The 17,135-nt window shown below is 46.1% G+C and overlaps 6 protein-coding genes across 6 annotated transcripts; 4 read left to right on the forward strand and 2 right to left on the reverse strand.

Annotated features, from left to right (window-relative positions):
* The first annotated feature begins 180 nt into the window (after positions 1-180).
* Ssdp (Sequence-specific single-stranded DNA-binding protein) lies at positions 181-6,868 on the forward strand. The gene is made up of 2 exons (XM_044394042.2): positions 181-1,046; positions 2,523-6,868. Exon 2 carries the CDS (start codon positions 3,109-3,111, stop codon positions 4,450-4,452), a length of 1,344 nt encoding a protein of 447 aa, XP_044249977.1. The 5' UTR covers positions 181-1,046; positions 2,523-3,108; the 3' UTR covers positions 4,453-6,868.
* Positions 6,869-7,584: 716 nt separating this feature from the next.
* On the forward strand, positions 7,585-8,216 carry LOC108054255 (uncharacterized). Its single transcript, XM_017137126.3, has 2 exons — positions 7,585-8,019; positions 8,082-8,216. The coding sequence occupies exons 1-2, from the start codon at positions 7,744-7,746 to the stop codon at positions 8,214-8,216; spliced, it is 411 nt and encodes a 136-aa protein (XP_016992615.2). The 5' UTR covers positions 7,585-7,743.
* A 64-nt stretch (positions 8,217-8,280) lies between these two features.
* On the reverse strand, positions 8,281-11,032 carry MED17 (mediator complex subunit 17). The gene is made up of 3 exons (XM_017137125.3): positions 10,872-11,032; positions 9,044-10,811; positions 8,281-8,467 (listed from the first exon to the last, which is right to left on the reverse strand). Exons 1-3 carry the CDS (start codon positions 10,958-10,960, stop codon positions 8,384-8,386), a joined length of 1,941 nt encoding a protein of 646 aa, XP_016992614.1. The 5' UTR covers positions 10,961-11,032; the 3' UTR covers positions 8,281-8,383.
* Positions 11,033-11,878: 846 nt separating this feature from the next.
* Positions 11,879-12,920, forward strand: LOC108054253 (proteasome assembly chaperone 2). Its single transcript, XM_070217984.1, has 2 exons — positions 11,879-12,038; positions 12,116-12,920. Exon 2 carries the CDS (start codon positions 12,131-12,133, stop codon positions 12,872-12,874), a length of 744 nt encoding a protein of 247 aa, XP_070074085.1. The 5' UTR covers positions 11,879-12,038; positions 12,116-12,130; the 3' UTR covers positions 12,875-12,920.
* Positions 12,837-14,910, reverse strand: Arp5 (Actin-related protein 5). The gene is made up of 2 exons (XM_017137122.3): positions 14,406-14,910; positions 12,837-14,351 (listed from the first exon to the last, which is right to left on the reverse strand). The coding sequence occupies exons 1-2, from the start codon at positions 14,907-14,909 to the stop codon at positions 12,897-12,899; spliced, it is 1,959 nt and encodes a 652-aa protein (XP_016992611.2). The 5' UTR covers position 14,910; the 3' UTR covers positions 12,837-12,896.
* Positions 14,911-15,084: 174 nt separating this feature from the next.
* Positions 15,085-16,749, forward strand: LOC108054237 (uncharacterized). Its single transcript, XM_017137104.3, has 3 exons — positions 15,085-15,226; positions 15,426-15,796; positions 15,912-16,749. The coding sequence occupies exons 1-3, from the start codon at positions 15,185-15,187 to the stop codon at positions 16,747-16,749; spliced, it is 1,251 nt and encodes a 416-aa protein (XP_016992593.2). The 5' UTR covers positions 15,085-15,184.
* The last annotated feature ends 386 nt before the right edge of the window (positions 16,750-17,135 follow it).

Here is a 17,135-nt window from a genome sequence, read left to right on the forward strand (position 1 = left end):
TTAAAAACCTTCTGCCAACTTGTATTATCCTTCCCCTACCTATTGACTTTTCTAAACAAATCAAAACCACCTTTTAAAACACCTAACATTACTGGACAATTAAAAAACAACAATTAAAAGCACTGCAAATGGCGTGCTTTCAGTAAGTTTTAGTGCATTTCCCCAAGCCCAGCGGCATATTTAAACGGCCCGCAAACGGTCATACTCGAACGAGACGAAGACGACGACGACGCAACTTGTAGCAGTAAAAATATTTATACGATTTTGCCGTGTTTAAACGAATTAACCAAGCCAATAATCTATGGAAATCAAAGTGAAAATGTGAACGTTGTGTTTGCTTCCGAAATGACATCCGTTTAAAATGCATTTCAACGCAATAGCTCGCTGTGAAAATTTCGTACAGGCGAAAAAGAGCCGATTTTTAGTGGAAGAAGAAGAAGCAGCAGCAGCCGAACAGGCAGTAAAAGCAATCGTCGAATACACGGACAAAGCGCACGGCGAATGAAAGGCGTGTGAAGAGAAAACTTGCAAAAATTACAGCAACAACTCAGCGGCGGCAGGCGAAAAAGTGTGTTTAGAAAAGAAATTAAAAACACACGAACATATACATACACACACAAGCAAACGAATAAACACACGCACACCAGTCCAAATCGAAGCGAGAATTGGTGCAAAAAGCAAATTAAAAAAAACGAAGTAAAATAGCGCGCGGTTTAATAATAAATAATTATATGTATGCGCGCAAAACATGTGAAGAGCCGGGGAGCCGCTAATACAAATACGAATACGAAAAATCAATGAAGATTGTAATAAAATTCCGTATCGCTCCTCCCTCTCTCGCACCGAACTCGGTCCCGCTCTCTCATCTCTCACTCTCTCCTCTCTTTCGCGAGCGCAGCAGCAGCCTCTCGACTTGTGTTTGTGTTTCTTGTTGATTTTGTGATAAAATTGCAATCAGCAGCACACGACACTCGCCAAAATAATAGTATTTAAAAGTATTAGCAGGGCGATCGCAGAAAAAGAAAAACTAACAGTAATCAGCAAAGGTGCGTATGCAACAGCAGCAACAATAACAACAAACGGCCATCTGTGAAGCTGTGCGTTCCAGTGTGTGTGCGGGTGCGAGAGTGTGTGGCAAAAAGTAGAACGTGCGAGAGAAAACCCGCGTACCCAATTTGATGACGTCTTCAACTAGACAACAACAATGAAGAAATATCGGCACTAATGTAGATTTACTTATTTTTTGTTGTTGTGTGTGACGCCGGCAGAGGCCGAGCAGCGAAGAGAGAGAGAGATGGACCGGTATTTGGTAGTCACTGCAAGTTTTAGTTTAGGTACTCGTACTCGTAACCCTTTTTCTCGGGTTTCGGTGATCACTTGGTTCGGAATTCGAATAGTTTTCCCACCTGGTTTCATAATAGATTCCGATAACACCTTCTGCTTAAAATGATAACAGCTGACAGCCTATAGTTTCGCTCTCTGTGTACATTTGCCTGTTCGGCGAGCTCCCCAGAGGCCGTATTCAAATCGGTCGTACAGTTTTCCCAGCCATTGGATATAGTCGATAGTGCCTAGTAACTGATGCACCTGTCCGTAGAGCCAATTGGCCTTATCGCCACGCGCCCTGTCTCTCCGGGTTGTCACTCAACCACCCACCCATCTCCAACACCACCACCCACTCGCCCTCGCACAGTGCCATCGAATTTTGGGGCCGCATTTCGTAGACTCCAGAGACGAAGTGTGATTTGATTGTCCGTTTGACTGGCTGACGGACGGACTAATATGCTGCCCGTTGGCCTTTTGCTACCTACCTGTGTACTATACATATGTACTAGGCCGAGAGGCCAAGAGCATCACTCACTCACCTGTGCGGAACGGGCGACGCACCAAAGTCGGTTCAAAAAGTCTTCTATTTAATGACCACTTCATATTATCCATTGCAAATTGGCCAACAGAACACATTAAATCTTGTAATTCAGAGGAAATCTCAAACAGATTCTGACAACGTTGGAAGCTTTTAAGGAAAATGAAATCGTTTTAAGCTGGGTTATATATTTATTTGTGTAAATTTTATTTTACTTTAAAAAAATATTCAAGATTTGACGGCTATGATCTGCTAGACTTAATAAATAAGCTGTTTGCAGCTTTAAACCTTAAATTTAATTACAAAAATTCCATTTTAGAGAAATAATTAAAATCTAAACTCAACAATTTAACTATTTTAAACTATAAATTTTCAAGTTTTTGTGGGTACATTAATTAAAGTTTCAAATCTGGAATTTTTAGACACTGAACAATATTTATTCAAGGTGGTACAAAAGTTTTGACGGTTAGTGTGGCACTTGTGCCGTTTTGTCGACAATGCGCGCGCTCCCTCTCCTCTCTCGCACTCACGCAAGTACGCTCACACACACAGCGGCACTTCACACGGGCACACGAAAATTTGCAACACACATACACACAAACTCTCGCTCTCTCACTCATGCTCTCTTTTTCTCTCTGCTCTTTTTTTTTGTTTTTAGTGGTTGTGCAAGAAGAAGCAGCAACAATCAGGCAAAAAAATACCTGAAAAAAAATAAACGGTAAAACGAAGAAGTGGCGACACACACACGCAAACGGCGGAGAGCGCGCTAAAAAGTTTATTAAGTAAAAATCCAAAAGTAAAGGCACACAGTTCGTTCCAATCCCCATTCAATTCAACCAGCCGGGCAAAGAAGGCAAAGTAAAAATATATATTTTTATTAAAAATGGTGGAAGTAATAGAGCGGCGGACGGCTGCGTGAGCCCAAAGCGCGGCCAATTAAAAAACAACAACAGCACAGCACAGGCACAGCAGTAACAGCAGCAGCCGCTGAAGAAGAAGAAGAAGACGACGAAGAAGCTGAAGCTGAAACAACCGAAGAGGAGGAAGAAACAGAGCCTCGAAAAGTACATAAAAAAAAGTATAAAAAATTTAAATAAGGTGGAAGTGGTCGTCGGTAGACAAAAAGCAGCGAACTAGCGACGAAAAAGAGAGGCGAGAAAAGCCAAGCTCCGAAAACAGAAAACCACCTTATAACAATCACAACAACTAGAAACGCAACCAACAACAACAACATCACACACAAAATGTACGGCAAATCAAAGACATCGGCGGTTCCATCGGACGCCCAGGCCCGCGAAAAGTTGGCCCTGTACGTGTACGAATATCTGCTGCACGTCGGCGCCCAGAAGGCGGCACAGACATTCCTCTCGGAGATCCGATGGGAGAAGAACATAACGCTCGGCGAGCCGCCGGGATTCCTGCACACCTGGTGGTGCGTCTTCTGGGACCTCTACTGTGCGGCGCCCGAGCGTCGGGATCAGTGCGATCACAGCTCGGAGGCGAAGGCCTTCCACGACTACGGCTTCGTGAGCTCCGGCTACGGAGTGAACGGCATTGGACCAGGTGGCCCGCACAACGCTGGCGGACCGGCGCCCAGTCCATTGGGACAAATGCCGCCCGGCGGCGATGGCGGCCCCATGGGTCCCGGCGGACCAATGGGACCCAATTTCTTCCCCAACTCGACGATGCGACCGTCGCCACCGACGCACGCCTCCAGTCCACAGCCGCCGCCGTCGCAGATGATGCCCGGCCAGCCGCCGTTCATGGGCGGACCCCGCTATCCGGGCGGCCCACGTCCCGGCGTGCGTATGCAGGGCATGGGCAACGAGTTCAACGGACCACCCGGTCAGCCCATGATGCCCAACAGCATGGATCCCACCCGGCCAGGCGGCGGAATGGGGCCGATGAATCCGCGCATGAATCCGCCACGCGGTCCCGGCGGCATGGGACCCATGGGCTACGGCGGTCCGGGTGGAATGCGTGGCCCGGCACCTGGGCCCGGCGGAATGCCGCCCATGGGCATGGGCGGAGCGGGCGGCAGACCGCCGCAATGGCAGCCTAACGCTTCGGCGCCACTAAATGCTTACTCGTCATCGTCGCCAGGAAACTATGGCCCCGGGCCAGGCTCCAATGGACCGCCGGGACCGGGAACGCCCATTATGCCGTCGCCGCAGGATAACACGCAAGGCGGACCAGTTGGCGGACCCGGCGACAGCATGTACGCCCTGATGAAGCCCGAATTCCCGATGGGCGGTGGGCCAGATGGCGGCGGTGGTGGAGGAGGACCTGGCGGAATGGGTCCAATGGGCGGCGGGCCCAATTCAATGGGCCCCGTACTTAATGGCGGCGGAGGACCCGATGGCTCCGGCCTCGATGGGATGAAGAACTCGCCGGCCAACGGAGGACCTGGAACGCCGCGCGAGGATTCGGGCAGCGGAATGGGCGACTACAATCTGGGCGGATTCGGCGGACCCGGCGAGAACGATCAAACGGAATCGGCGGCCATTCTGAAGATCAAGGAGAGCATGCACGAGGAGGCCAAGCGGTTCGAGAAAGACACAGATCATCCGGACTACTTTATGCCATAACAACATCACCAACAACAGCAGCAGCAGCAGCATCTCAACACGGTGGCAGCCGCTGTGGCAGCTGTGGTGGCGGCTGCGGCGTCCAACGGATCGGCGGGCAGCTCCTCGGCCGCTTCCATTGCGGCTGCTGCTCTTGGGGCCGCCGCCTCCAATCTGCTCAGCAATGGCAACAACAATTTCTGAAGGCGAGGCGAGACCCACACACACCACACAGCAAATAAGAACGCGGTAGTAGAAATCCTTGATACATAAGCATAAAGTAATTAACATTTAACGCATGTATGAGAAATAGAAAGAAAGAAGAAACCCTTAAATATAATAGACTAAAGCAGCAAATGTAAAATTGTGAAAGGATCATAAGGACGTATGCGTTCTGTTGCCACTGCCACTGTCCTTCGTCCTGGATTTCTCGCTGTTGATTTTAGATTTTAGAAGTTCGTTTCGTTGTTGTATTCTATGCTTAATTTTAGTTTTCGGTCGAAAATTCAACTCACAAAAAGCCACTGAAAGGTGAAAGGAGAAGACACAGGGCAGTGGAGGACAGAATGGAAGTGTTTCCCAGCAAAACTCGAGATAAACAAAAACTTCTGTAAATCGATCTAGAACTAGAAATACAAGTAAAATCTTTGAAAGAACTTGAAGTTATATTTGTAGTTCGACTTACAGAATGTTAAATATGTATGCAACAAGTTTAGTGAGCCTTGTGTTTAGTTTAGTTGTTGCAAACAATCACCTCACACCAAACTCCTCCCAAGATCCATTCACCTTTCCCATATTTATGCCCATTCACTTGCTTATATCGAAAAAAAAAAGCAGAAATCATAATCGCAGATCAATTGTTTCTTAGGCAGGGCAACAAATGGAATATTTATAATGATATGCATAATACCTAGTTGAGTATATAGTTAGCATTATTGGACTTGTATATGGATAGTCTGTAGCCCACACTCATACACATGCACTCTTCTTGAACTGCTCCATTTTGCAGAATGGGCAATGTCTAGATCGTTTCGCTTGGCCCAAATTTTATTCTTTTTAATTCTCATTGTACAAATTGTAAACTTGGCACTTTGTGGTCGTCTATTCTGTCTGCCCGTCAGTGTTTGTTTGTTTGTTTGTTCGAAACTAATGTATTTGTTGTACTGCTCTGTGTCTTTTTGTTTCTCTCATTTGTCGTATGTGTATGTATTTATAATTTAACCAAACAACTAAATGCAAAATCGTTATTTAAGTTCCTTCCAACGGCGAGCAATACCATTTGTATGAGATATGACACGATCTGTACGATTTCCCTCACTTTGGAGAGCGGCAACAGTTTGCACTCGTTTCGATTTCCTCACAGCATTGTGTGTGCATTAGGGCAGCGAAGAAAATTATATAGAAAGCTATATGCAAACATTATATATAGACCGAAACAGATACAGATGTAGCCTATTGTATGCACTAATTTATTGCAAGATAGCTACGCGCATTACTATAAGATTTAGCTGTTTAATATGCATATAAAGTATATATTATATATTTCGTAAAGCAGCAAGCGAGCAGCAACAATTGTAGAAACATAACCTAATGAAAAGTTTACTTCAAGATATCACACTTAACACGAATGCTGTACAAACAAAAGTCTTAAAGTGCATAAAATATGAATAAATATGTATATGTCTGTGCTTGCATCCTTTTAGCGATACAGCACATTTTGCATTCATAGAAGAAATCAAGCAACCCGTATAGTAGCATTAGATTCGAAGCTAATTTATAAGCCCAGCAACATAAACAAATCAAAAGAAATACACATAGAGAAGTGAATAAAATTTCTTTATAACCAACACACACCACACACACTAACACCCCTCACACACAAATCAATTGATAAAATAATTAAACCAGAAGAAAATGGAAAAAATCTATTTTAAATATTGTATATGTTTAATGTGTCGGAATTTAAAATATGAACGAGCGAGGAGTGAAGAAATTTATAGTATGTGCTGCATGAATTATATCTAAATTATAGTATGGAACGCCGCATCAATGATGCGACATGCGAGAAAACTTAAATAGTGACTAAGTTAAATTTATTTACTAACGCTTAAGGTTTGAGCGTTTCAATTGCTGGATCTATATGAAAACCACAAACAAAATCTATGTATAATGGAGCGGAATTAAATAAACAAAAGTATAAGTCGCCCAAACCACAAATAACAAAAACAAAAAAATGGCAAAAAGTAACACGGAAAAATCGAAAAAAAATGAAGGGAATACGACAAAAAAAACCGATTGAATATGGAAATATGTTTAAATAAGTATTTTAGTGTTAATTATACAATTTACAAGTACACAACACAAACAAAAACAACAACAATATAATATAAAATGAAATAAAGTTTTAAAACAATATTTGTAAAAAGTAAAAAGAGAAGTTGAAGTTTTATTATTTAAAAGGAGGTTTTAATAATAGTTCCTTTGGGTTTTTAAAGGGTATTCATAGTTTGGAAATTATATAGCTTCAAATCCGGTAAATACTATTCTTGTTAATTGCAATCTCAGCCGATCGCAGTTTTAAAACCATATTTGTAAAAAGTAAAAAAAGAAGTACAAGTTTTATTATTTAAAATAAGGTTCTAATAATAGTTCCTTTGGGTTTTTAAAGGGTATTTATAGCCTGTCATTAATATATCTTCAAATCTGGTAAATAGTATTCTTGTTAATTGCAATCGCAGCCGATCGCAGTTTTAAAACAATATTTGTAAGAAGTAAAAGAAGAAGTACAAGTTTTATTATTTAAAATAAGGTTCTAATAATAGTTCCTTTGGGTTTTTAAAGGGTATTTATAGCCTGTCATTAATATAGCTTCAAATCTGGTAAACAGTATTCTTGTTAATTGCAATCGCAGCACCATCTCGATCTCCTGATTGCATTTATACATCAAAAAGATTTCCGTTGCCGCTGGCATTAATTGAACAATTTTGCAGAAAACGCGTGTGGCCGGCTATCTGCCTTTGGCCGAGACAATTGGCCAGGCACACGCACATGGCTAATGAATGGACACCATTTGGTTGTCGGGGCAACCGTTCCGTTCGATTGTGGCCCATACAAATTGAGGGGGCTAATATACACACTCGCTGGACACTGGACACTTGGAGACTCGGTTGACGTTGCGCTTGTCGCTGCACAAAATCGATAGGTTAGCAATGCATATACACCGCACTTTATGCTACGCGTGGTCCGCTTGAGAGATCAGGAAATCGAGAAATCCGTAAATGCGGCAAGGTGGCGTCCTGCTTTCACACTTGCATGGGGCTGATGCGGACAGTGGGCGGGGTCAGTGGTGCCGGAGGCGATGCCCCGCTGCCGGAGGAGGCGATAAGCCATTGCCCCACCTACAGGCAGATTCCAGGTGCCGGAACGGGCGCAGGATCGGCTCCTGCGAAGCGAGTGCCCGTCCTCTTCTCCACCAATCGAGGACTCTATCTTCGTCTGGCGCAGCCACTGGCGGAGCAAATGGAGGTGCTGACACTTCAGCCACGCGGACAGAACTACAACATCAGCTTCTGCGATCTGGAACGATGGGTGAGTCTAGGTTTAACAGGCAATTATCCACAGATCACTGATCCCAGATCTTCTAAACACAGAGCACCAATCGGGCCAATGTTGTCAGTCTGGAGGACACCTTCACCGTCTTGCAGCAGCGCAATTTGTCGCCGGTATCTCTCAACTATCAGCCACGCCTGTGGAAAAACAACGTCAGCTACAGCCTGATGCACTGAACTGAAGGCACCTAAAGTCATTAATCCTAAACAATGCATTAGCTGTAGAGCGACCAACAAACAATCTGTATGTAAAACTAATTACAAACTCTTTTTACTTTAAATAATTCTTAACGCAGAGTTCTTAATCGATTTATAAGCTAGTGGATGCGTTTGGACCTCTTAGTTTAGGCTGAGTTGCTGGTCAGTGAGGCCATCAGAAATTCCATTTTGTTGAGGAAGCTCTTGCCCTCGATTTTGTCGAACCTCACCTGGAATGAAAGAAAGAATGAAACAATATGTATTAGGATTCCTGGTTTTTTAGCAGGGTTCGGAAAATAACACACTTTGTAAAAAACTTGTGTTATTAACATGTTAAATGTCAAAGTGTTAAGTTCAAAAAAAATTATTGACATGTGTGTAAAAAATTGTAGCTTACATATGTTAGAAACATAAATAACACACACAGTTTATTTGTGTTACACGACGTGTTTTTAACACAATGAGTTTTTGACATAAAAAAGTCAGAAATATATGCTTTGTAACAGCTATAAATATTAATTAAGATATCCTGGCCCAATATTGATTCTTCATTTTCCCTTCGAATCGTTAATGTCCATAAAATATAATTTTTTCATTTCACAGTGTGTAAAAAACACGTTGTGTTAATAACACATTGTGTAGAAAACACAAGTGAGCTGTGTGTGCTAACAAATATTTTTCAAGTTTTAAAACTTTTGTTTTTGACACACATGTCAAACACACTGTAAGATACAATTTTAAATGTTTTTAACATATGTGTGAAATTCCGAACCCTGTTTTTTAGGCTATAGAAAGGGCAGACAAACCTCTTTGAAATTTCCGCCCAGATTCTCCCACAATTTCTCCGGCACAAGCGGACTGGGAAAGAAGTCCTGGCGCGGACTCCTCGCTATATAGACCTTCACATCTATCTGCGGATCGCAGCGGATCTGAACGGCAATCATGCGATCGCTATTCGGAGAGGCCAGCAGACAAGAGCTGGCATTGCCCAGCGGCTCCACCTTGCCGATGCCCAAGTGGTTGCTATTCGAGAGCACCGTCCAGGCCATGCATCTCGCCAGGCTGATCAGGCAGGAGATCTGGTGTGAGTTGATCTGGCAGAGGATGAGGTCGCGCAACTCCTGCGGCTCGTAGGAGAGCCGCATGACGCGTCCATCGCGACAGATGCACTTCAGCGAGCGCTCCTTGACGTGGATCACTAGGGAAGTGCGTCCAATGGCATCGTAGCCATGCGTCACAATATTAATTTTCACACACGACATGGTTGGACTGTTCATGGCGTTCCAGTGCGACACAATCTGTGGATCCTTGACATCCCGGGCCAGCGTATCAAGCACATACTGCGTTCGCTTGCGCATAAAGATGTGCTGCGCCTGGGCGATGATCTGTTCGAGTATCGTCTGCGACTTGGTCATATCTAAAAGCGTCTCCCGATCCGCCGCCATTGGTCCGGCTATCATGCGCTTCTTCGTCGGCCCCAGCGGAGCACTGGCCGGATGGGGAAACGGATGGTGGGAGTTCTTGTAGTGCACCTCGCGCAGCAGCTGATGCAGCGAGTGCTCCAGCACATGGTCATGATCGTTGATTGGCGCCGGCTGACTTGAATCGAAGGTGGTAGAGTGGCAGAGTGAGATGATCAGCTGGATATTCGGCAGCAGGGTGGCCCGTATTTGGTTGCCAATGACCACGTGCGGTATCGGTGCCTGCAGCTGGATGGCCTCGCGTGCCAGTTGGGCGAAAAGCTCCTTGCAGAAGAGCACATTCTGGGCAAACTCCAGGGTCTTTTGCCACACGCCCACCTGGGCGGTGATGTTCGGTCCGTGGCCCATCAGATTCACCTGAGCGGTGCACAGGTCCTCCTGATCCTTCTGCGTGATCACCTTGATGTAGGCCACACCCTGTAGCTCCGCAGGGACAATTACCCGCAAGGCGGAGCTGGCTTTTAGTTGCATGCCATTGTTGCCGGAAGAACTGCTTCCGCTGTTGTTGTTGCTCGAGGAGCTGGGTGAGTCTTCATCGCCGGCCTCCTCCGCCTTGGTCACCTCGAAAGTGCCGCTCATCCCGAACTTAGAGCCCGCTGTGCGATAGCTGAGATCCCCTATAATAGCATTGGATACCTTTTTCAGGCGCCAATTCTGTCGCAGTCGCAGCAGTTCTATGTGGAAATCGGAGACATTCCGGCTGCGCTGCTCACTGTGGGCATTTCGGAGGCGTTCGGCGCCACCGAGGAGCACCTGGGCCGCCTGCGAGATGGCCTTCTTGCGGCTGTAGACCTGCACAATGGGCTTGGTGTCGTCCGGCTCCTCCAGCAGGGGATCCAGCACCAAATACCGCTTATCCTTGGCCACCGAAATCACATCGGACAGCACACAGATCTCGGTGAGGGCGTCCTTCAGCTTGTTGCGCACCGCATCCCAGGGCCACAGGCTCTCCTGGAACTGATTGGCCTCCTTGTCCTCGTCGCTGCTCCTCTCCGCCGCCGTCTTCTCCTCCTTCTTCAGGTCGTCCAGCGACGTCTTGCTGAAGTCAATGCGTGCCGCGCATTTCGCCAGACTTTCGGACAAAGTGGGCGGTCTAAAATCGAATCAAAAAACTTCTTGAGAAGAGCGCTTGTGGGGTGCAGGGAACACTTACGGCTGATATAACTCGGTGCCATCGTAGCCAATCTCGCGGATCTGGTTCTCGCAAGTCGTTTCCACCGATATATTCACGGAATTGGACATTTTTACGCCGGGAATCAAAACATTTGGCAAGCAAAAAATAAACGCAAATAAGCAGTGTTGTGAAACGTCTGCGCCCGGCTATCGATAGAAATAAGAGAAGACGATACTGTTTTCCCGGATAGTGACGAAATCAACATTGAAAATAGATAATTTCCTGAAAGGTGACGAAAGCCAAAAATTCAGGGTATTCCTTAAACTGTTGAATTGCTGAATTTTGGTCCGCTGTTAATCAGGTTTTCCATACAAAGTCAACTACTAACAATAAAAAAATCAAGTTTTTCATGTTTAAGGTCCGTGATAATGTTCAATAAATAACAGCTCTTTGAAAATTCAGCAAGAACCATTTAAGGTCGTTCTGTTTAACATTTTCTGTTGAAGTTTTGGCAATTCAACAGTTTAGGGAAAACCCAAGGGGGATTCCCTAAACTGTTGAATTGCTGAATTGTTGAATTTTGGTCAGCTGTTAATCAGCTATTCCATACAAAGTCAACTTTCAGAAATTTCAGCAATTCAACAGCCTCGGGGCTGATGAAAATTTTGTTGAATTGCTGAAAAGCCAGAGTTGTCACCTTTTTTTAAAAGTCGTGGCAACTCTGTAACATTTTAGTATCACCAGTACGCATTATTTATTTAAAAATCAACTTAGAATGCATATTTGTGGTTCTTTTTACCTTGGTAACACTTTTAGACAGTAACTAGCAATAATAAATCAAATTTTACATGATTTAAGTTCCGTGAAACTTTTCAACAAATAACAGCTGTTTGAAAATTCAACAGAAACCATTTTGGGTCGTTCCCTTAATTGCTGAAATTTTTTGATGAATTTTCAACAATTCAGCAATTCAACAGTTTAGGGAATCCCCCTCCAGATTAGATTTTAATAATTATAAATTAGCCTAGCCAAAACCGTCTGTTCAAATTATCGTTGCTTAAAAATTCAGTAGACTGAAAACATTTGTCCCTAAAATAGTTGAATAAAATTCGCAAGCAATTTCTAATAAATCAGTTTATTCTCTTTGGCTTTTCTAACCCCCCTTCCAGTAAGCCGCTGCCCGGCGTTGCCACCTTTCTGTAATTGGTAAGTACGGCAGCGCCAAAACATTACTTTCATATTTTTGACTTGAATTAACTTCCCAACTCATTGCGGATTCCAAGAGATTTCCCCGTATAATGTTGTTCCTAAAAGACAAGCGTCCCAAACTGGACTTGGCAGAGTACACGGTGATCATACCGAGCATCTGCGTGGGAAATGCGGCGCAGCTGGCCTGCGACCTGTTGATCGCGTCCAAGGAACTGCGGCGCATCGGATCCCTCACACATCCGGCTTTAATTCCGGTCTACGGACCCTCCGCCTACCAGCACGAGCCCAAGGAGAAGGTCTCCTCCTGCGAACTGTACGAGGGCGCCGAGGACAAGCTGCTGGTGGTGCAGTTCCGGGCGCCATGGGTTGCCCGCCACACGGGCCACTTTCAAAAGGAAATGGTGAAGCTTTTCCAGGGCGCCCGTCGTGTGGTCATCCTAAGCGGCAGCTTTGGCTTCGAGAAGCGCGTGATCGAGGAGTCGCCGTGGGCCTACCGCGCCAGCGACAACTTCAAGGAGTCGCACGCGGCCCAACTGGGAAACCAGGAGCTCATCAAGTGGAAGGAGCACAAGGGCGAGGCCATTTATGGCGGCGGCAACGCGCTGCAGCTGTTCAAGTCCTTTGACGAGCAAAAGGTGCCGGTCATGCTGCTATTCCGCTACCTCCTCGAGGGCGACAACTCAATGGATGCCTCCCTGATCGTCCGCGAACTGAACGAACTCTGCGAGGACTTCCTGCAGCTAAGGAATGGCGGCGATGGCAGCTTCAAGCTGACGGTGCCCAAGTCTTGGAACCTTCTCTTCGGCAACGATGTGACGGAACTTTTATTTTAGTTGGTGGTTTTCAAAATAAACGTTAATCTTTTGGTGTAGGATAAAAGAGATTGCTGGCCCTGTGCTCGCGGAAGAACTCGCTGCCGCGCTCCTGGTGATCCTGGCGCGTGGTCAAGGTCTGGGCGAAACTGGGCTCTCCAGCATGCACACATGCTCCCAACCATGCTGCCAAAGTGGGCTCATCCGACTCGTAGATGGCGAACTTTGACTGGAAGGGACGCATCTCCATTAGCTCCTTCACCAGTCGCTCCTTGAGGCCCCTAAACTGGGCACATCCACCGGTCAGATAGACATGCTCCACCAGACGCTGCTGCTCTGCCGAGGGAAAGAGCTTCAGCACGAAGGCTATTAGCTCCGCTAGCCCCGCCTCCGAGCAGCCAATCATGCTGGGCTGGAACAAAACCTCCGGCACCCTGATATCCTCCACACCAAAGTGCAGCTGGTAGTTCTCGGCGGCACTTTGGGCCTGCACATTGGCATTCCCATCATCAAAGTTGGCATCATAGTGATTCAGGATCTTCTCGAACTCCAGCAACTGCTCATTATCCGCATCCGAATCGCTATCGTCCTTGTAGCGATTGATCCGCTTGTAAACATCCCAGTCGTTGTCGTTCATCCCGAAGCCGTCGTCCTCCTCCTCGCCGTTCGCCTTGCGCCGCTTCTCGCTCTTGGCCAGCGAAGAGATGATGCGCATTCGCTCCTGAGCGGCGTGCGTATGCCGCTTGGCCTGCTCGGAACGTTGCTGCTGGCGGGCCTGCTTGCGATTCAGCAGCTGCTCTCTTTTGCCGTGCAGCTCGGCCAGCCAGTCGGCTTGGGACACGCCCTCCGGTGGCTTGGGCATCTTGTCCAGCTTTTCCTGCTGCTTGCTCGGTCGCGGAGCACTCTGCGCTTTGTCCTGTGCCCGCTTAATGCGCGAGTTTATGGTGGCAATCAGCGAGTCCAGATCCTCCAGCGTACCAATCTGCTGCTGCTGCAGAGCCCGCTCAAACTTGTCCAGCTTTTTCTGCTCGTACAGCTGCCTCAGCTTGTGGTAGACGAACAACTGCTGCTCATCCTCGCGCAGCTTCTCCCGCTCGCGACGATTCTTGATCTCCAGCAGTCGGTGGGCCAGCTCCCGTCGCTTCTCCTGCTTCTGCTCGGCGGTGAGCAGGGCATTCGTCGCGGTGACTGCATTGTAGGGCAGTTGAATCTTCATGATGTTCTCCTCGTAGTACTCCATCTGTGCCCACTTCACCAGCTCCTCCTTGTAGTCCACGGCAATGTGACAGTGCTCATGGACCAGTTTCTCCATTCTGCTGATGGTGATGGCGTTTAGATGCACGGGATACTTCATTTGCATTAGCCGGAAGAGGTAGGTGATGATGTGATAGCCACCCACGTTTAGGCGACGCACGTGCTCCATTTGAAGTTTGCCATTAAGCAAGGGAATCACATGGGTGGTGCTGTAGCCAAAGGATATGATCAGGGCATCGGAAATCTAATGAGGAAAAATTTTAATATTAATATGTAGCTTATTAAGATGATCTTTAACCTTCTGGTGCTTCTGGCGATGATGCTCCCAGCTGTACAAAGCATCGATGCCGTAGGAAACGGCCGGAATGCCGTAGCACTCGAAGAGCAGCTCGCTCATCTGCTGGCGGCAAAAGTTGGGATTGGCCAGAGCCTCTGTGAGGACAATTGGGTGATCGATCCGCTCCTGACCCTCGAATCCCATCTTGGTGAAGATGTAGTCGAAGATCTGCTCCTGGTGATTCCAGTTGGTTATGACGTTCCGCTCGAAGGGACTCTTCAGATGGGCCCGCACCGCCTCGATGTTGGTGATGTCGTTGCCCACCTGGATTTCGGCCGGTGCCTCCACAGGCGCCGCCGAGGAGGAGGAACCTTCGGCGGAGGTGGCAGCCGCCTCCTTCTTGCGATCCTTTCGCGGCTTGGTCAGCACGTTGCGGAAGCGCAGCTCCGGCTCCTTGGAGTCGCTCCAGCCCACGCGGCACTCGTAGGAGCCATTGTCGATGACCAGGATGCGTTTACCCACCATTTTCGGTAGATTTTACTTAATATTTTCATCCGACAATCACCCAGTTTCGCCTTCCCACCGTTTCGTAAACAAAATAATCCAGTGTTGTACAGTGCCATGAGTTTGTAATAATCGGAATACGGTCTGCCTATTTCTACAAAGTTCATTCTACCCCTGGTTTCGTAACAGTTCACAACAACTATTTTTCAAATATTCAGTTTTGTAGATATTTTGAATTTTTTTAGTGCTTTTCAAATTTTAGGTTTTCGGTTGTGCTACTTTTCGAACAAAGCAAAATGGTTTATGTGTATGTGCTGTCTAGCTTAAAGCTGTCCAAGGTAAGCCTTTTCGAAATTATATTGCTAATTCCTTCTTTTTTAAGCCTTTAAGGCTAAAAAAATATTGCTCGCTGTCGCGTATGAATAATAAAACATAAGAAATTTCATATTTTTTTCTTCAAAATACTTCATATTGTTTTGTCTCTAACAAAAAAGAGCAATGTTATATTTTAAAATCTTTCAACTCTTATTTATACAGCCAATTGTCTTCGAAATGCAATACAATGGGACGATTATGGCAGTAAAACAGTATCTGGAGCCCATAGTGGCAATTCCTATGTCTCAGATGGATATTCAGATGGGTAACCAAAGATTGTTTGATGACGTCGGTATTCCCACCATTTTGCGAATAATGGCCAACGATCCCTCAATATCAGCATTGTCCCTATTGAACGGAAACGCATTCGTGGCTTTCCTGAGGTTCGATATAAATGGCGACGGACAAGTTGGTTTGAACATGGACAAGATGACCCATTTCAGTGGATCTCGGGATTCATTTGCTTTGTTGGCATCCTCCAGTTCGAACGTTCTTTTCCGAGGGCGAATAGCCGGTGCTTCTGATGCGCAGAGGTAAGCCTGCTCCTTAAATGATTTTAAATCTACTTTATTATTAAACGATTCCTAAAAATCTTGTACAAATATTTTGATGTAGTAAAAATGTCCCGTTAAAATTCTTCATCCTTAGCACGAAGATCCTAAGACTAGTGGAGAGCTCGACGGATCCGCTGAAAAGAACGATTTCGATAAAGCAGCTCCAGGATCAATTGAAATCCAATTTAGCAACGGGCAGCTGCAAGATGGAGCCGAGCTCTATCACGACCTCAGAGGAGGATGTTGAGGATCAGAGCACAAGCGGAATCTCCCGAGGCAATCCAGAGTGCAAGGACAAGCAGAGGGATTGCTGCCGGCAGCACAAGTGCGGCAAGCCGGATAACCGACCGCCCTATGCCAAGACCATGCCCGAAAACCGGCGCTATGGAGTGGTCATCAGCAATATGGATAGGTGCGAGGATGTGGACCAAAACGCACTGATTGAGCAGATAGGTCGACTAATGGAAGAAGGTGATTCGAGTGGTCTGAAATTCAGTGACTGCACCTCAATGGCATCATTCGATTCGAGTGTCCTTATAGTCTGCGAGGACGACGATACCGCGGATTGGGTGATCAGCGTCGTCGAGAGCATGTGTCCCCCCCATGCGGCACAGACATTCATCAACTTCTTCGATCTTATACGGTGCTCCTTCGTGTTGCCATTGGTCATTCCGGGAGAAGCCTTGTGCTCTGTTTTCGACCTGCTGGAGATGCAGAATCCCGATCTTGTCACCGACAAGTGGAGTGTCGTGGAACGGTATCCTCTAGATCCATGTGACAGTGAGTGCTCCAAGTACGACCAGGTCACCGATTTGTGCGATAACCAAGTTCTAGAGTTATATATCGACGAGGAGAGTAAGAACCGCATATCGGAAACCTGTTCCAAGCTAAAATACTGTTGGTGGCAACTTAAATTTCATTTTGATTGTTAGTTTATCTCGAAATTCTTTGTCAACTTTCGATACTCTAAATTTCTGAACTCTTTCCGATACGACAGTCAACGTAATAACGAAATTTCGTGCCAGGTAACGCTAATTTTTAGCGACTTTGTCAGTTGTTTTGTAATATCTTTCAGAACCGAGAACTGCGATTTAAAAATGAAATTTCGGGACAGCTAACGCTAATTTTTAGCGGTTTAAGCCCAGATGGTCTAACTTAATAGTCATTTTAAAATTCTTTGTTCGTCGTTTTGTAAATATCTTTCGGGACCGAGAACCTCGATTCAAAAATGTAATTTCGCGCCAGCTCACGCTAATTTTTAGCGGTTTAGGCCGAGACGGTTCATTTTAAAATTCAGTTGTTTTGTAAATATCTCTCG

Source organism: Drosophila takahashii, chromosome 3R (genome assembly GCF_030179915.1).
Source record: "Drosophila takahashii strain IR98-3 E-12201 chromosome 3R, DtakHiC1v2, whole genome shotgun sequence".
NCBI lineage: Eukaryota > Metazoa > Arthropoda > Insecta > Diptera > Drosophilidae > Drosophila > Drosophila takahashii.

Excerpts from the sequence above, each read along its gene's own strand:
- Ssdp (XM_044394042.2), top strand. The coding sequence starts at position 3,109 with ATGTACGGCAAATCAAAGACATCGGCGGTTCCATCGGACGCCCAGGCC.
- LOC108054255 (XM_017137126.3), top strand. The coding sequence starts at position 7,744 with ATGGGGCTGATGCGGACAGTGGGCGGGGTCAGTGGTGCCGGAGGCGAT. Across the intron at positions 8,020-8,081 it reads TCTGCGATCTGGAACGATGG|AGCACCAATCGGGCCAATGT; the intron begins GTGAGTCTAGGT and ends TTCTAAACACAG.
- MED17 (XM_017137125.3), bottom strand. The coding sequence starts at position 10,960 with ATGTCCAATTCCGTGAATATATCGGTGGAAACGACTTGCGAGAACCAG. Across the intron at positions 10,812-10,871 it reads GGCACCGAGTTATATCAGCC|ACCGCCCACTTTGTCCGAAA; the intron begins GTAAGTGTTCCC and ends ATTCGATTTTAG. Across the intron at positions 8,468-9,043 it reads TGGGCGGAAATTTCAAAGAG|GTGAGGTTCGACAAAATCGA; the intron begins GTTTGTCTGCCC and ends CTTTCATTCCAG.
- LOC108054253 (XM_070217984.1), top strand. The coding sequence starts at position 12,131 with ATGTTGTTCCTAAAAGACAAGCGTCCCAAACTGGACTTGGCAGAGTAC.
- Arp5 (XM_017137122.3), bottom strand. The coding sequence starts at position 14,909 with ATGGTGGGTAAACGCATCCTGGTCATCGACAATGGCTCCTACGAGTGC. Across the intron at positions 14,352-14,405 it reads ATCGCCAGAAGCACCAGAAG|ATTTCCGATGCCCTGATCAT; the intron begins GTTAAAGATCAT and ends TTTCCTCATTAG.
- LOC108054237 (XM_017137104.3), top strand. The coding sequence starts at position 15,185 with ATGGTTTATGTGTATGTGCTGTCTAGCTTAAAGCTGTCCAAG. Across the intron at positions 15,227-15,425 it reads CTAGCTTAAAGCTGTCCAAG|CCAATTGTCTTCGAAATGCA; the intron begins GTAAGCCTTTTC and ends TTATTTATACAG. Across the intron at positions 15,797-15,911 it reads GGTGCTTCTGATGCGCAGAG|CACGAAGATCCTAAGACTAG; the intron begins GTAAGCCTGCTC and ends CTTCATCCTTAG.